The sequence below is a fragment of the Nicotiana tomentosiformis genome, chromosome 9 (genome assembly GCF_000390325.3).
Source record: "Nicotiana tomentosiformis chromosome 9, ASM39032v3, whole genome shotgun sequence".
Taxonomy (NCBI): domain Eukaryota; kingdom Viridiplantae; phylum Streptophyta; class Magnoliopsida; order Solanales; family Solanaceae; genus Nicotiana; species Nicotiana tomentosiformis.
Genome location: NC_090820.1, coordinates 26,835,669 through 26,854,301, shown reverse-complemented (window position 1 = coordinate 26,854,301; position 18,633 = coordinate 26,835,669). Strand labels below are relative to the sequence as shown.

General features: G+C 41.6%; 2 protein-coding genes across 2 annotated transcripts; both read left to right on the top strand.

Moving 5' to 3' along the window:
• The first annotated feature begins 2,050 nt into the window (after nt 1–2,050).
• On the top strand, nt 2,051–2,650 carry LOC138898515 (uncharacterized). Its single transcript, XM_070184585.1, has 2 exons — nt 2,051–2,152; nt 2,195–2,650. Exons 1-2 carry the CDS (start codon nt 2,051–2,053, stop codon nt 2,648–2,650), a joined length of 558 nt encoding a protein of 185 aa, XP_070040686.1.
• Nucleotides 2,651–2,718: 68 nt separating this feature from the next.
• Nucleotides 2,719–6,879, top strand: LOC138898514 (uncharacterized). The gene is made up of 5 exons (XM_070184584.1): nt 2,719–3,190; nt 3,284–3,794; nt 4,451–4,641; nt 5,278–6,369; nt 6,722–6,879. The coding sequence occupies exons 1-5, from the start codon at nt 2,719–2,721 to the stop codon at nt 6,877–6,879; spliced, it is 2,424 nt and encodes an 807-aa protein (XP_070040685.1).
• The last annotated feature ends 11,754 nt before the right edge of the window (nt 6,880–18,633 follow it).

Below are 18,633 nucleotides of genomic sequence, written 5' to 3'. Positions count from 1 at the left end.
TATACTTGGTTTGCCAAGGTAATCATCTTGGGACTCTTTTATGATCGTTTTTACAAAGTTCTACGGGCGTTTCGTCAAGTTAGGGTCATATGGCAAATCTGGCAATTTAAACTCATTTATGAACTATTTATAAGTGTGTATAAGCTGCATATATATAGTGGTTTCGAAGCTTAGGACGTAAGGAACAACTTTCATGAAGGAACTATAGGCATTCAGACGTTTGTTGGAGAGGTATATTAAGGCTAAGCTTCGTCCTTCCTTTTAGCACGAATTTTGGGAAATTCCTAAGACGCCAAATGTGATATTTTACTATTCTGTTGCTAGAAAGACCTTCTGTGAAAGGCATTGGTATCTTTGCTGAAGTATTTTCATGATGCTATTAGGTTGATATTCCACTCGTTCGGTTAAAAAGGGTATTCGACATCTATATATGTCATTTTGTTGGCTTTCTTAAATATTTGTCCATATATATATGAATTCTTATTCGTCTTTGGGTTGTGTGACTTAAAAATAAAGGCACTTAGTATTTGCGATCAGTCCTTCTTCCTTGTTAAAGTGTATTTTAAAATCTCTAAAGTGACACGTCGATTTCAAAATTTTTAAATATAATTTTTATGTTTAAACTACTAAAACATTTAATTTTTTTTGAAATACTTTCTTTTACTAATTATCAAGAAATCAGGTATAAGGACTAAGTGAAGCACCTTAAGCTTTTTATGAACATATTCAGAGTTAAGTTATCTTTCTAAAAGTCGAGTTAAGTTTTCAAACTTATTAAAAAAAGATATGAGGTTCCACGAGACATTTGTATGCGATACGAAGGTGATTATGAGATTATGAGAATAAGAGTACCAATGAGCCAAGGTTGGCTAAGTTCTTGTTATGGCCTATTATGTGCATTCAAAGTTCATATCATACATGACATATTATGCATGGACTTCGAGCTATAATCGGAGGTAAGGGGCCTATTTGCCCGAAAGACTATATATATTGTACAGATGGCCACAGGTTGGCAATATGATACCGGTTAGCTACCGGGAGAGACCGCCATTGCTAGCATTTGGTTGGGTATGTCATGCATTTACATCAATATATATGTATTCACGACATACGATTACACGAGCATACCATGCATATTTTATTACTTATGAGGTCGGATGTCGGCCATGGAGGCTATCAGAGTTTCAGTGTCAGGTGGTATCTTTATTACCTTTTTACATCAGCTATGTATGATTCTACTTTCTGCCTTACATACCAGTACATTTTTATTCGTACTGATGTCCCGTTGCCTGGGGACACTGTATTTTTGTTTCGTGCGTGCAGGTCCAGGTAGGGACTCTGATCGACCCCTCCGCTAGGATTTTGAGGTTCAACTGTGAGTTGGTAAGCTCCACCTCTTCCTGGAGCTTTCATAGGATGGTTACTTTTGTTGTACAGTTTGGGTATAGTTGGGGCCTTATCCCGACAGTGCTTATGACACTCTTAGAGGCTATTGTGGACACAATATTCTGGGTTTCTTTTTGCTGCTTTCAATCTCCAGCCCATAGGCTTGGCATGTATATATAGGTGTGTAGGCATGTATGTCTTCAGTCGCGGCCTCGTCAGCCAGCTAGTATTTTATTATTTTGGCTTGTCTACCTATGTTTATATGGCTTATTGTTATTCATGTCATAACCTTACGGTCCAGGCTTAGTATTTCAGATGTTGTACTGCCCGATCTGTTGGGCCCCCAGTCTAGTTAGCTAGTATGTTTAGTGGCTAACTCGATCGAATACAGTATTGAGTGCCAGTCGTGCCTCCCCTAGTTTGGGGCATGAAAAACTTGGTATCAGAGCAGGTCGTATCCAGGGAGTCCACAAGCCGTGTCTAGTAGAGTCTTACTTATGGGTGTGTTATGCACCACACTTATAATCAAGAGGCTTTGAGGCATTTAAGAATGGTCACATTTTTTTCAATTAATAGATCGTGTTATAGAGAGAAGTTATAAGAACATATGAAATCTAAATCGTGCTTTGTGTTTCCTATCTAACATGCTATTTACGCTCAGGAGATGGCACATCGAGAGATAGGTATGGATCCGGGAGAAGGTACCAATCGTTCTCCACCGGGTCAGAGGGATAGATTTCCCTTAGAGGCTCACAGTGAGTCTCCAGTACCCCTAGTTTTAGCTTCCCCAGCATTTGTTTGAGCCTAGGGAGATGCAGTACCCCCAGCCTCACCAGTTCCATTGGTACCTGAGGCAGCTAGAGACACAGGACCTCCAGCACCTATTGTTCCCCCATCAGAGATTGGGGAGCAGGGGATGAGGGAGGCTGTTCAGTTGCTGACTAGGATGGTTTCTATTCATGAGCGACAGCTAGAGTCAGGAGAAGATGCCCGGAGAGATCGGATAGGAAGCTCGACGGTACGAGAGTTTCTTCACTTGGCCCCTCCATTATTTACAGGATCCAGTTCCACTGAGGATCCCCAGGACTTTATAGACCATATGTATAGAGTATTGAGGGTGATGCATGCCTCCGTCACCGAGGCTGTGGAGTTGGCTTCTTTTCGACTACGTGATGTAGCCGTCCTATGGTATGAGGCATGGGAGAGATCTAGAGGACCTGATGCTCCGCCAGCAGAGTGGGAGGACTTCTCTGAGGCTTTTTAGCCCATTATTTGCCACGGGAGGTTCGGGAGGCCCGTCTTGACCAGTTTCTTAGCCTAAAGCAGGGGGATATGAGTGTGAGGGATTATAGCCATAAGTTTAATTCTTTGGCAAGGTATGCACCAGATATAGTACGTACCATGAGGGCCAGAGTTCATCATTATGTGGATGGTTTGGGGGATCATCTGATTAGAGACTGTAGGGTTGCATCCCTATCGGATGATGTAGATATTTCCTGCATACAGGCTTTCGCTCAGACTATAGAGGACCTTTCCCGTCGGATTCGTGATACTCGCAGGGATAGGGAGCAGAGTAAGAGGGCTCGTACTATGGGGTCTTATAGGGAGCCAAGAGTTGATTTTAGGCCCCCACTCCATCGATATCCACCTCGGTCAGCAGGTAGTTTCCCACCACAGATGCAGGGCCAGCGGTTTGATCGTTATATTCAGTCAGGACCGGGGCAGAGCTCAGGCCAGCCTGAGGGCCGTCTACAGGAGCGTTCTGCACAGATGAGACAGCTTACTCCTCCATGTACTCAGTGCGGTAAGCTGCACACCGGGCAATGTAGACAGGGTTCGAGTGCATGTTTTCATTGTGGGCAGACATGACATTATATTAGCCGGTGCCCGGGGTTAGGCAGAGGTGCACCAGCTCAGCCTTCAGGATTCACAGCAGCCTCTTCGCCCTCAGTCCGTGCTCCCCGACCAGGTCCACAGTCTACTCAGGGCCGTGGTAGGGGGAGAGGTGGAGGAGACACCTCAGGTTCTAGTGGTGGCCAGAATCGCTTTTATGCACTCACAGGCCGACAGGATTCAGAGGCATCCCCAGATGTTGTCACAGGTATATTGACAATACATTCTCATGCCATTTATGCATTGATGGATCCCGGCTCTACATTTTCATATATTACTCCATTTATTGCTGGTAAGCTTGACATGAGATCTGAGTTGTTGCCACAGCCAGTTGAGGTGTCTACGCCAGTTGGCGACTCTATTGTAGCTAATCATGTCTATCGAGATTGTACAGTGTTAATTAATGACCGTCCATCCTCTGTTGATTTAGTTGAATTGGTTATGTTAGACTTCGATGTCATTATGGGTATGGATTGGTTGGCAGCTTGTTATGCTAATATTGATTGTCATGCAAAGTTGGTCCGATTTCATTTTCCTGGTGAGCCTGTCCTTGAATGGAAAGGTAATGCAGCCACGCCCAAGGGTAAGTTTATTTCATACCTTAGGGCTCGGAAGTTTATTGCTAAAGGTTGTATATACTATCTGGTTCATGTTAGGGATATAGATAAGGAGCCAGCGACTCTTCAGTCGGTTCCTATTGTGAATGAATTCCCGACGGTATTCCCTGACGAGCTTCCAGGAATTCCCCCGAAAGGGAAATCGATTTCGCTATAGATTTGCTTCCTGATGCGCAGCCTATATCCATTCCTCCCTACAGAATGGCTCCTGCAGAGCTAAGGGAATTGAAGGAACAACTGAAGGACTTGCTCGATAAAGGCTTTATTAGGCCAAGTACATCCCCATGGGGTGCTCCGGTGCTCTTTGTTCGAAAGAAAGATGGGTCCTTGCGGATGTGCATTGACTACAGGCAACTAAATAAAGTCACTATCAAGAATAAGTATCCTCTTCCACGGATTGATGACTTGTTCGACCAGTTACAAGGTGCCAAATGCTTTTCGAAGATTGACTTGCGATCCGGTTATCATCAGCTACGAGTCAGGGATATTGATATCCCAAAAACAGCATTTAGGACGAGGTATGGCCATTTTGAATTCCTTGTCATGTCTTTCAGGCTTTCAAATGCCCCAGCAGCCTTTATGGATCTTATGAACCGGGTATTCAAACCATTCTTGGATGAATTTGTGATTGTGTTTATTGACGACATCCTGATATATTCACGATCGGAAGCCGAGCATACGGATCACTTGCGAGCTGTATTGCAGACTCTCCAGGACTACAGGTTATATGCTAAATTCTCTAAATGTAAATTTTGGCTAACTTCTGTAGCTTTTCTTGGTCATGTTATTACCGGCGATGGTATCAAGGTTGATGGCCAAAAGATTGAAGCTGTGATGACTTGGCCGAGGCCCTTGAATCTGACAGAGGTTCGTAGCTTTTTAGGCTTGGCAGGGTATTAATGAAGGTTTGTGGAGGGATTTTCCTCTATCTCTGCACCATTGACTAAACTGACACATAAGGGAGCTAAGTTTCAGTGGACTGAGGCATGTGAACAAAGTTTTCAGGAACTAAAGAAAAGGCTTACTACGGCACCTGTCTTGACTCTTCCGGATGGCACCGAGGGTTATGTTGTATATTGTGATGCCTCGAGAATTGGCCTAGGTTGTGTTCTTATGCAGCATGGTAAGGTTATCGCGTACGCCTCCAGACAGTTGCGAAAACATGAACAGAACTATCCTACGCACGATCTTGAGTTAGCCGCAGTTGTATTTGCCCTAAAGATTTGGCGGCATTATCTATATGGGGTTCATATTGATGTTTTCACCGACCACCAGAGCCTTCAGTATTTATTTAAACAGAGGGAGCTGAACCTACGACAAAGAAGATGGCTAGAATTACTAAAGGACTATGATGTTGATATTTTATATCATCCCGGCAAAGCTAATATTGTTGCTGATGCCCTTAGCCGGAAGTCCATGGGCAGTCTAAGCCATGTTGAAGCTGATAAGGTCAAGATGACCAAATATCTATGCCAGCTAGCTAGTTTGAAGGTGCGTTTGGTAGATGCAGAGGGTGGATGCATTCTCGTTCAGAATACGGCAAAATCTTCTTTTGTTACTGAAGTGAAAGAGCGACAACACGAGGATCCTGAGCTTATAAAACTGAGGGAAAGTATTCCACAGCAGCGACAACCTTTATTTGAGCTAACTGGAGATGGAGTCCTTAGATACCAGGGCCGCTTATGTGTACCGTCAGTAGGAGAGCTCCGTGCCAAGATTCTTTCGGAGGCCCATTATTCTAGATATGCAGTTCATCCCGGAGCGACAAAGATGTATCGGGACCTTCGACAGATCTATTGGTGGAATGGAATCAAAAAAGATATCGCGGAGATGGTAGCCCAATGTCCCAACTGCCAGCAAGTTAAAGCCGAACATCAGAGGCCTGGAGGCCTAACTCAGTGTATTGAGTTTCCATTATGGAAATGGGACATGATAAATATGGACTTCATCACTGGTTTGCCTCGCACTCCACAGAGGTATGATTCTATTTGGGTAATTATTGATAGGCTTACAAAATCTGCTCATTTACTGCCAGTCAGGATGACATATTTAGCCGAGGATTATGCCAAGCTTTACATTCGAGAGATTGTTCGCCTTCATGGAGTGCCATTATCTATTATCTCTGATCGAGGGGCTCAATTTACAGCATATTTTTGGAAATATTTTCAGAAGGGTCTAGGCACGCAGGTAAATCTTAGCACCGCTTTTCATCCGCAAACTGATAGACAGGCAGAGCGTAATATTCAGACAGTTGAGGATATGTTACGTGTATGCATGCTAGATTTTAAAGGAAGTTGGGATGATCATCTACCTCTTATTGAGTTCGCTTATAATAACAGCTTCCAAGCTAGTATTCAGATGGCTCCTTACGAAGCACTATACGGGCGGAAGTGTAGGTCGCCGATCGGTTGGTTCGAGGTCGGGGAAGCAGAGTTGTTAGGTCCTAACTTAGTCCAGCAAGCAATGGAAAAAGGTAAAACTTATTAGAGACCGGCTGCGTACAGCACAAAGTCGGCAAAAGTCTTATGCAAATGTTCGACGACGAGACATAGAGTTTGATGTAGAAGATTGGGTTTTCCTGAAAGTATCACCTATGAAGGGCGTCATGCGATTTGGAAAGAAGGGGAAGCTCAGCCCCAGGTATGTTGGACCGTATAAGATTATTCGGAGGATTGGTAGGGTGGCGTACGAGCTTGATTTGCCTTTAGAATTGGAAGCAGTCCATCCTGTGTTTCATGTATCTATGTTGTGGAAGTGCATTGGAGATCCTTCATGTATTACGCCCATTGAGGATATTCACATTGCTGAAGACTTATCTTATGCAGAGGTACCAGTAGTTATTTTAGATCGGCAGGTAAGGAAGCTTCGAACTAAAGAAGTGGCTTCCGTGAAAGTGTTATGGCGAAATAACAACATCGAGGAAATGACCTGGGAAGCTGAGGAGGAAATGAGGAAGAAGTACCCCCACCTATTTATGACTTAAGGTGAGTCGCATTTAAATAATTGCCAATTATTTCTTTACACCATCTTAATTGGATTTTAAATGACTTGAAAGTGCAATTTAAATTTTTTTTTATTGCGAGATAGCTATACGAAGCCTAGTAGTTGGAATCTTCAGAATTTGATTTATGCTTTGAAAATGTAACAAATATAGCCTCGCAAATAACGTATTAGCGGACAAGAAATGAAACCAAGGAATTGACTTGACCCATTCGCGGATGAATGTTCTTAAGGGGGGGAGACTGTGAGACCCCAGATGTTTCTCTCTTCTCTTACATAATATACATAACGTGGCGTGGTTATATTAGGTATATATGATTGGGTATAGCACATTGAGAGAATAAGACTGAAAATGTATGGTAATATCAAGGAACTAAACTAAAGCTTTAACTCAAAGGAATTCCTTAAACAAAGGTTCATGGTTAAAGAAATGGCTCGAGTAGCACCCAGCGCGTTCGGAAGGTTTAAGTTAACTTGCACCTGTGGGATAAGACTAAGAGTGTATAATATGCTAATAATAATGTATTATGAGGTATTATAATATCACACTGGTCACATGTTAAGTTTTGGAGTCAAGCAAGTTGCGAAATAAAGGTTGGCAAAAATTATCGTAAATTTCTCTAATAAATTTTCTAAACTTTGGGTCAAATGTATCAGATCATTTCTCCTAATATATAAAGAGTTATGGGATCCACAATCTACCAAATCGAAGGTCTACGAGTCTAGTTAGCAACCAAAGAAATCTCACATCAAACTGACATTGGAGTAAAAAGTTATGACTGTTTTACCTCGGACTGTCCGGGCTGAAATCGGGTCGCGAACCGGGTCAGGTCAAACAAGTGGTATAAGTCGGAAAATCCGACTTTTAAGACCCCAAAATATTTCATATTCGTCCCAAAATAGTGAGAAAGCTTAAGAGAGGGTTTCATGGTGTTTTTGAGTGATTAAGGTGCGTTTTTAACGATTTCTATCGTTAAAGTTTGCCCTCGTGCCTAGAAGCGCAATCTCTACGCTTTGCAATCGTTTTTCTCTTCTATTAGCTATGTTTGGAGCTATTTTTGGAAGATAGGAAATTGTTGTTCTTGCTGGTTCTTCAGGATTTATACTTGGTTTGCCAAGGTAATCATCTTGGGACTCTTTTATGATCGTTTTTACAAAGTTCTACGGGCGTTTCGTCAAGTTAGGGTCATATGGCAAATCTGGCAATTTAAACTCATTTATGAACTATTTATAAGTGTGTATAAGCTGCATATATATAGTGGTTTCGAAGCTTAGGACGTAAGGAACAACTTTCATGAAGGAACTACAGGCATTCAGACGTTTGTTGGAGAGGTATATTAAGGCTAAGCTTCGTCCTTCCTTTTAGCACGAATTTTGGGAAATTCCTAAGACGCCAAATGTGATATTTTACTATTCTGTTGCTAGAAAGACCTTCTGTGAAAGGCATTGGTATCTTTGCTGAAGTATTTTCATGATGCTATTAGGTTGATATTCCACTCGTTCGGTTAAAAAGGGTATTCGACATCTATATATGTCATTTTGTTGGCTTTCTTAAATATTTGTCCATATATATATGAATTCTTATTCGTCTTTGGGTTGTGTGACTTAAAAATAAAGGCACTTAGTATTTGCGATCAGTCCTTCTTCCTTGTTAAAGTGTATTTTAAAATCTCTAAAGTGACACGTCGATTTCAAAATTTTTAAATATAATTTTTATGTTTAAACTACTAAAACATTTAATTTTTTTTGAAATACTTTCTTTTACTAATTATCAAGAAATCAGGTATAAGGACTAAGTGAAGCACCTTAAGCTTTTTATGAACATATTCAGAGTTAAGTTATCTTTCTAAAAGTCGAGTTAAGTTTTCAAACTTATTAAAAAAGATATGAGGTTCCACGAGACATTTGTATGCGATACGAAGGTGATTATGAGATTATGAGAATAAGAGTACCAATGAGCCAAGGTTGGCTAAGTTCTTGTTATGGCCTATTATGTGCATTCAAAGTTCATATCATACATGACATATTATGCATGGACTTCGAGCTATAATCGGAGGTAAGGGGCCTATTTGCCCGAAAGACTATATATATTGTACAGATGGCCACAGGTTGGCAATATGATACCGGTTAGCTACCGGGAGAGACCGCCATTGCTAGCATTTGGTTGGGTATGTCATGCATTTATATCAATATATATGTATTCACGACATACGATTACACGAGCATACCATACATATTTTATTACTATGAGGTCGGATGTCGGCCATGGAGTCTATCAGAGTTTCAGTGTCAGGTGGTATCTTTATTACCTTTTTACATCAGCTATGTATGATTCTACTTTCTGCCTTACATATCAGTACATTTTTATTCGTACTGATGTCCCGTTGCCTGGGGACACTGCATTTTTGTTTCGTGCGTGCAGGTCCAGGTAGGGACTCTGATCGACCCCTCCGCTAGGATTTCGGGGTTCAGCTGTGAGTTGGTAAGCTCCACCTCTTCCTGGAGCTTTCATAGGATGGTTACTTTTGTTGTACAGTTTGGGTATAGTTGGGGCCTTATCCCGACAGTGCTTATGACACTCTTAGAGGCTATTGTGGACATAATATTCCGGGTTTCTTTTTGCTGCTTTCAGTCTCCAGCCCATTGGCTTAGCATGTATATATAGGTGTGTAGGCATGTATGTCTTCAGTCGCGGCCTCGTCAGCCAGCTAGTATTTTATTATTTTGGCTTGTCTACCTATGTTTATATGGCTTATTGTTATTCATGTCATAACCTTACGGTCCAGGCTTAGTATTTCAGATGTTGTGCTGCCCGATCTGTTGGGCCCCCAGTCTAGTTAGCTAGTATGTTTAGTGGCTAACTCGATCGAATACAGTATCGAGTGCTAGTCGTGCCTCCCCTAGTTTGGGGCGTGACATGCCACTTCTCAGGCCGGGGGAGGTACTCATACCCCTATTGCAACGTACTCCAGACCAGGTAGTATAAGGACTTCATATACTGGGGGCACTACTAGCCCAACCGGTTGCAACTGCTCAGGCCCCAGTAGTTCCTGTTATGGCAGATGATGAACATATGAGACTTGAGAGATTTGAGAGGCTTCGACCTCCACCATTTAGCGGTGTTGAGTCAGAGGATGCTCAGGGTTTTTTGGATAAGTGTCAACGGATGCTTCGGACATCAGGTATTCTGGAGACCAGTGGGGTCTCGTTCACTACTTTTCAGTTTTCTGGGGCTGCCTTCAGATGGTGGGAGGCTTACGAGAGGCGTAGGCCGGTCGGCGCAACACCCCTTACCTGGCAGCAGTTCTCCGGTCTATTCCTGGAGAAGTTCGTGCCTCAGTCCCGCAGAGAGGAGCTGTGCAGACAGTTTGAGCAACTTCGTCAGGGTGATATGTCCGTGACACAGTATGAGATGAGATTTTTAGAGTTGGGCCGTCATGCTATCTGGCTGATTCTCACAGAAAGGGAGAGGATCAGGAGGTTCATAGATGGCCTCACTTTTTAGCTGCGATTACTCATGACTAGAGAGAGAGTGTGTCTGGTGCTACTTTCGACGAGGTTGTCGACATTGCTCGACAGATTGAGATGGTTAGCAGCCAAGAGCGGGTTGAGAGGGAGGCTAATAGGCCTCGTGGTTCAGGTGATTTCAGCGGTGTTCCTTCAGGGGGTCAGTTTTATCGCGGTAGGGGTCGTTCTTACAGACACGCTCAGACGGGTCATCCAGCTCATTGTGGTGCATTAGCTAGCCACGGTTCTTACAGTGCTCACTCAGGCCAGTCTTTATTCAGTGCACTACTAGCACATAGTTCTCATCATGCCTCGTCCGCTCAGGCTTCTACAGGTAATTCTTCGGGTTATCAGGAGCAATAGTTCCGTCAGAGGAGGGGTTGTTTCGAGTGCGGAGAATTGGGTCATTTCAAGAGAGATTGTCCTAGGTTGTTGAGTGGGTCTCTACAGCAAAGTTCTCGACCAACGGCACCAGCACCAACAGTTACACCAATCGCCCAGCCAGCTCGGGGTGGGGGTCAGGTAGCTAGGGGTCGCCCAAAAGGGGGAGGCTGATCAGGTGGCGGTCAGGTCCGATTCTATGCTTTTCCTGCCAGGCCAGATGCTGTTGCTTCAGACGCAATGATCACATGTATTGTTTTAGTGTGCCATATGGAAGCTTCTATGTTATTTGACCCTGGTTCCACTTATTCATATGTATCATCGTATTTTGCTCATTATCTAGATATGCCCTGTGAGTCCTTAATTTCACCTGTTTGTGTATCTATACCGATGGACGATATTATTACTGTGGACCGTGTGTATCGGTCGTGTGTGGTAACTATTGGGGAACTGGAGACTAGAGTTGATCTCTTATTACTCGGTATGGTTGATTTCGATGTAATCCCGGGTATGTTGGATGTATCCATGTCATGCTATTCTGGACTGTCACGCAAAAACCGTGACGTTGACGATGCCGGGGTTGCCAAAGGTTGAATGGAGAGGTTCTCTAGATTTTGTTCCTAGTAGGGTAATTTCTTATTTGAAGGCCCAATGTATGGTTGGAAAGGGATGTTTTTCATATTTGGCCTTTGTGAGAGATGTTGATGCTGATACTCCTATTATTGATTTAGTACCGGTCGTGCGAGACTTTTCAGAAGTATTTCCTGCAGACCTACCGGGTATGCCACCCGATAGGGATATTGATTTCGGTATTAAATTGGTGCAGGACACTCAGCCCATTTCTATTCCTCTGTATCGTATGGCACCAGCTGAGTTAAAAGAATTGAAAGAGCAACTTCAGGAACTCCTTAAAAAGGGGTTTATTAGGCCTATTGTGTCACCTTGGGGTGCACCGGTTCTGTTTGTGAAAAGAAAGATGGTACTATACGGATGTGCATTGATTATATGCAGCTGAACAAAGTTACAATCAAGAATAAATATCCCTTGCCGCGTATTGATGACTTATTTGACCAGCTTCAGGGAGCAAGGGTGTTCTCCAAAATTGATTTGAGATCTGGGTATCACCAGTTGAAAATTCGGGATTCGGATATTCTAAGGACGAAATTCAAAACTCGTTATGGCCTCTATGAATTTCTTGTGATATCTTTTGGGCTAACCAATGCCCCAACAACATTTATGCACTTGATGAATAGTGTATTCCATCCATATCTTGATTCATTTGTCGTAGTATTTATTGATGATATCTTGGTGTACCCACGTAGCCAGGAGGAGCATGCATAACACTTGGGTATTGTATTACAAAGATTGAGAGAGGAGAGACTTTATGCCAAATTCTCTAAGTGTGAGTTCTGGCTTAGTTCGGTGGAATTCTTGGGACACATAGTGTCCAGCGAAGGAATTAAGGTGGATCCGAAGAAAATAGAGGCAGTTCAGAGTTGGCCCATGCCATTTTCAGTTACTGAGATTCAGAGTTTTCTCGGCTTGGTCGGTTATTATCGTCGCTTTGTGGAGGGTTTCTCGTCTATTGCATCGCCTATGACTAAATTGACCCAGAAAGGTGCTCCGTTCAGGTGGTCGGATGAGTGTGAAGAGATCTTTCAGAAACTCAAGACAACTTTGACTACAACTCCAGTATTAGTGTTGCTTACAGGTTCAGAATCTTATACTGTGTATTGTGATGTGTCGCGTATTGGTCTCGGCGCAGTGCTTATGCAATATGGTAGGGTGATTTCCTATACATCCAGACAGTTAAAGGTACATGAGAAGAATTACCCGATCCACGATCTTGAGTTAACAGCTATTGTTCATGCCTTAAAAATTTGGCGACATTACTTGTACGGTGTCCAGTGTGAGGTATATACCGATCATCGGAGTCTACAACATTTGTTTATATAGAAGGATCTTAATTTGCGGCAGCGAAGGTGGTTGGAGTTGCTTAAGGATTATGACATTACCATTCTCTATCATCCCGGAAAGGCCAATGTGGTGGCCGATGCCTTGAGTCATAAGGCGGAGAGTTTGGGCAGCTTAGCATACTTACCTGTAGCGGAGAGGCCTTTAGCCTTGGATGTTCAGGCCTTGGCCAACCAGTTTGTTAGATTGGATGTTTTCGAGCCGAATTGAGTTTTGGCTTGTGTGGTTTCTCGGTCTTATTTATATGATCGCATCAGAGAGCGCCAGTATAATGATCCCTATCTGCTCGTCCTTAAGGACACAATTCAGCACGGTGATGCCAAGGAAGTCACTATTGGAGATGGCGGTGCATTACAGATGCATGGCAGGCTATGTGTGCCTAATGTAGATGGTTTGCATGAGTTGATTCTCTAGGAAGCTCACAGTTCGCAGTACTCCATTCATCCAGGTGCCGCGAAGATGTATCAGGATTTGAGGCAGCACTATTGGTGGAGGCGAATGAAGAAAGATATAGTTGAGTTTGTAGCTCGGTGTTTAAATTGTCAACAGGTAAAGTACGAGCATCAGAGACCGGGAGGATTACTTCAGAGACTTGAAATTCCGGAGTGGAAATGGGAGCGTATTACCATGGACTTCATAGTTGGGCTTCCACGGACTTTGAGGAAGTTTGATGTGGTTTGGGTGATTGTAGAGCGGTTGACTAAGTCCGTACATTTTATTCCAGTTGGTACTAATTATTCTTCGGAGCGGTTGGCTGAGATTTATATCCGCGAGATTGTTCGCCTACATGGTGAGCCAGTGTCCATCATTTCAGATCGGGGCACGCAGTTTACATCACAGTTTTGGAGAGCAGTGCAGCGAGAATCGGGCACACAGGGTCAGTTGAGTATAGCATTTCACCCTCAGACGGACGGACAGTCCGAGCGCACTATTCAGATATTGGAGGATATGCTACGCGCTTATGTCATTGATTTTGGGGGTTCTTGGGATCAATTTCTGCCACTCGCGGAGTTTGCTTACAATAACAGCTACCAGTCGAGTATTCAGATGGCTCCATATGAGGCTTTGTATGGGAGACGGCACCGGTCTCCGGTGGGTTGGTTTGAGTCGGATGAGTCTAGGCTATTTGGTACTGACTTGGTTCAGGATGCTTTAGAGAAGGTCAAAGTGATTCAGGAACGGCTTCGCACGGTATAGTCTAGACAGAAGAGTTATGCCGACAGGAAGGTTCGTGATGTTGTTTATATGGTTGGGGAGAAGGTTCTGCTCAAGATTTCAGCCATGAAGGGAGTGTTGAGGTTAGGGAAGAAGGGAAAGTTGCGCCCTCAGTATATTGGGCCTTTTGAGATACTTAAGAAGATTGGAGATGTGACTTATGAACTTTCTTTGCCACCTAGTCTATCAGGTGTTCATCCAGTGTTCCATGTATCCATGCTCCGAAAGTATGTCGGGGATCCATCTCATATTCTGGATTTCAGTACAGTACAACTGGACGGTAATTTGACTTATGATGTGGAGCCGGTGGCTATTTTAGATCGGCAGGTTCGAAAGCTAAGGTCAAAGAGCATAACATCAGTGAAGGTACAGTGGAGAGGCCAGCCAGTCGAAGAAGCTACTTGGGAGATTGAACAGGAGATGCGAAGCAAATATCCACACTTATTTTAAACTCCAGACATGATTCTAAACCAGTTCGAGGACGAACATTTATTTAAGAGGGGGAGAATGTAATGACGCGACCGGTCATTTCTAGTATTACAACCTCATCTCCCCTATTTACTGCTCAATTTATGCTTTACAGTTGTTATGTAACTTGCCGGGGTGATTAGTTCGGGTCCGATGAGGTTTTCAAATAATTCAGAAAACTTAGTTTCAAGGTTTAGAACTTAAGTTGTAAAGGTTGACCGGATGTTGAATTATGTGTAACGACCCCAGATAATTTTTGCTAAGGAAATTAAGGTTTTGTGGTGCCGAGGTAGATCAATTAGTACAAAGGTTGTAGAATTTTCTCCCTTGGATGTTAATTTCAAAGCAACAAGACTAAAGAAAATACAGTGATCTATCTCCCCATAGCGCAGCTATAGCACAGGAGGGAAGCTGAAAATTTTAGCAAACCAGTGAGCTAAAGCCTTATAGCATATGGATAGCACCAGTGGAAAAATACAGTATCCGATTTTAGCAAACCAGTGAGCTAAAGCCTTATAGCACAGGGATAACACCAGTGAAAAAATACTGTACATGGGCCTATTAATACATGAGCGGGGAGAGAGAAGAATAAAAGGATTTCAAGACTAGGGCTTTTCTCTCCATCACCCACCCTGCCAAGGCTTCCAATACACACTTAAGGTGAGTTTTTAAGAGTATTTTTATGATGATTTCACTTCTCAATCACTAATTACAACAAGATTTTGTATTGGATTCCATAGGATTTCTTCAAAATCTCAAGAACACCCCAAAAGTTGACTTTCAAGATTTGGTCTTCAAGAGGTAATCTTTCATTCTTAAACCTATAATCATGGATTGTTAGTGAATATATGAGCAAGAAATAAGCATTAGCACTTATTGGATGGTGCTTGGAAGCCATAAATACTTCAACTAGATTATTGGGTATAGTAGAGATTTTGTAATGAATTAATTAGTAATAATTGGGTGGATGAGAGTTCATTGATAATTGCAATGGTGCTAAAGAAGGCAATTTGTAGACAAAGGATGGTTTAATCTCTCTTATTGGTGGGAAGGAGGGATTGTTGGATGAAAAAATACCATTACTGGAGGTAGTTGAATTCTATGCACTCTAGGTGTTTGATAAAATGCCAAAACGACCAAAAACCTGGAAATTTTTACTAATATTGGTCCAATTGAATTATGTTGATGTAGATTAAAATTGTAAGAGTAGTGGGTGGTTTTAGTAGCACTAAAGAGCTCTATCAAGGGATGTTGGCTAAACTACTCTCTTAGAATTGAATTCCACGATATTCCCGTAAGTTTCAAGTATGGTTGGACTCGTGGTTGGATGGGCATTCATATTTTATAACTCTTGTCGGGTTCCAAGACGTGGGCCTCACGGGCGATTTTGAGTGCAATTTCGAATTTTGCTGGAAAAATTAGTATTTTCATATGGAATTAATTTTTATAATTGGTATTGACTGAATCGAATTAATTGTGGCTAGATAAGAGGCTTTCAGAGACCAATTCTCGTGGCAATGGCATATCGGAATAAAGAATTACACGAGTCGAGGTAAGTAACAGTTATAAATCTGGTCCTGAGGGTATGAAACCCTAGATTTTTGTATCATGTGATTATTTTGGAGGTAACGCACATGCTAGATGACGGGCGTGTGGGCGTGTACCGAGGGGATTATGACTTAGTTCGTCCCATGAAACTGTAAAGTTGAATAACTTGTTGTTAGCTATATGCTCTCTATGTATTAAAGAAATTTGACTGTAAATCATGTTAGAAATCATGCTTAGGCTATGTGATAGTATTGTTGGGACCCGCAGAGGTCGCGTACTTGTTGAATTATTTGCTAATTGTTGTCTTATACTCAGTCATGATTTTACTTACGTATCATACCTTAGTCCATCTTGATTTTGTTGATACACTATGTTATCTTTGTTTGGCCTGATCTTTGTGATTTTCGAGAGCTGAGAGACTAGAGAGGTTGAGGATTGAGTAAGGCCGACGACCTGTCGGTGAGGTAAGGATACTATGGCACGTGAGTTGTCCGTGCAGGATATTATAGCACGTGAGTTGTCCATGCAGCACGTGAGTTGTCCGTGCGGATTATGGCGCTTGGGCTGTAGGAGCCCCTCCGGAGTCTGTACACCCCCAGTGAGCACGGGTACCCATTGAGTGTAAGTGCTGAGGGCTGGGAGCCCAGTGAGTGATTGTTGTCCTAAAAGACTGTACTTGCTTTTCATTTGTTGTTGCACTTAGTTGCTATCTGTCATTGTTGTGAAATTTTCTGAAAGATTGTATATCCGGAATACATGAACTTGAACTGCATAGAAATGATTTGACTTAAAATACTGGATTTAAAAGCATGTCTATTCTTTACTGGAATTACTGAAAATGAACTATAACTGTGTAGCTCGTCACTATCTTCAGTTCCTTATTTATTATTGTTACTTACTGAGTTGGTTGTACTCATGCTATACCCTGCACTTCGTGTGCAGATCCAGGTGTTTCTGGACATATCGGGTGTTGATTCTTTCGCGCAGTTGATTTTTTCGAAGATTCTGAGGTAGTTGCCGTGTTTCGCAGACCTTGTCTCTCCTTCCCTATCTCCTTGTTTACTGTATTTGGTCTCAGACTATCATAGACCGTATTTTTCAGACTTGTAATCATATTAGATGCTCATGTACTCAGTGACACCAGGTTTTGGGAGTATTTATATTTGTACTTATGAGATTTCTTCCGCTGAATTTAATCATTCTCTTTTCAAATTTAAAAGAATACGTGGTTTATTGAGATTGTCGGCTTGCCTAGTATTGAGATAGGCGCCATCGCGATGGGTGAAATTTTGGGTTGTGACACTTTTGCATCAGAAAACTTTTGATTTATTGTGACTACTTTTGTAATAGTAAATTTCTGGTTTACGGTAGCTACTTTTGCCTCAGTAAAACTTCTAGTTTACTGTGACTTATTTTGCATTAGTAAGCTTCTGGTTTACTGTGATATATGATATAGTACAAATTAAAGAATAAGGCGGGTCACTTCTCTCATACATATTATTTTACCCCCTATGATTGTGGAAACATGCTTCCACTCATTTGTAGTCTCAATATGATAGCTATTTATTAGTAAACTTTAGGTTTACTATAACATATATTTTGACCATAATCATATAATATGAATGACATATTTGTATATAAGCTCTTCAAGAGCCTTCATTTATCCACAATCTAATATTTATCCGACACTACCGGTGTCATGTGTCTTCTAGACAAACAGTTAGATCTTCAGGAGCTTTTGATAAATTTTGTACTACCAAATATTGTTCAGATACTTCTGGTGTCATGAGAGAAAATCATAATCAAATGAACAATATAAAGGCAATTCTAAATTTATAAATGACAAAAATTAAGAATTTTAATATTTGTTTTTACCACTACATAATATTTTCCTGCTTCAGGAGGAAATTTTAATTATTTACTACTTCAGGAGAAATCCGAAATCTGAAATATTGAGAATATATTCTCTCAATCGTATTACCTCTTCTGGAGGTGAATCGTAATATATTTACATCAAGAGCGCGTTCATATTTAATATTGTCGCATTCACTTCAGGAAATGAATTAATATTATCAAAAGTTCTCTTCCTTCAAGAGATAGAATGTAATTATCTGAACGTGCATAATCACATCAAATTGTGATGCTTCGAACCTCTTTTAAGATATTTGCTACTTCAGAAACAAATCGAGGTATGAATATAATATAGAGAATTTTTTCTAACTTATCTTCATTGTAATCATAGCAAGCCTAAATTATCACTTCTAGTGGTCATAGGCATATAACACTTCTGGTGGTTAACAAAATTTAGTTACAATGAGATATATGAAATATAGCCGCTTCTGGTGGTCGTACTCTGCTGGAGTTCAAGTGAACCATGAAGTTAAGTCATAACGAGACTTAGGAAATATTACCACTATTGGTAATTATATATTTCTCATAAACTCTGTTGTAGTTTAGATGGATCTGACATTGTTATTCACTTTATAATCTTTTATGGAGATGACAAAATGATGAAAATAAGTATATAAAAAAATATAGTTGTTATATGCTAATACGTATACAGAGCACGTAACATAGCAAGTTGATTCAATATCCATTGTCTTCTTAGCCTTCAAATTTGTATTTCAAATCACAATATACCTGC

Coding starts and splice junctions, on each gene's coding strand:
- LOC138898515 (XM_070184585.1), top strand. CDS start 2,051: ATGGCACATCGAGAGATAGGTATGGATCCGGGAGAAGGTACCAATCGT. Junction 2,153..2,194: donor AGGCTCACAGTGAGTCTCCA/GTACCCCTAGTT, acceptor GTTTGAGCCTAG/GGAGATGCAGTACCCCCAGC.
- LOC138898514 (XM_070184584.1), top strand. CDS start 2,719: ATGAGTGTGAGGGATTATAGCCATAAGTTTAATTCTTTGGCAAGGTAT. Junction 3,795..4,450: donor AATATTGATTGTCATGCAAA/GTTGGTCCGATT, acceptor CATGTCTTTCAG/GCTTTCAAATGCCCCAGCAG. Junction 4,642..5,277: donor ATATGCTAAATTCTCTAAAT/GTAAATTTTGGC, acceptor ATCCCGGCAAAG/CTAATATTGTTGCTGATGCC.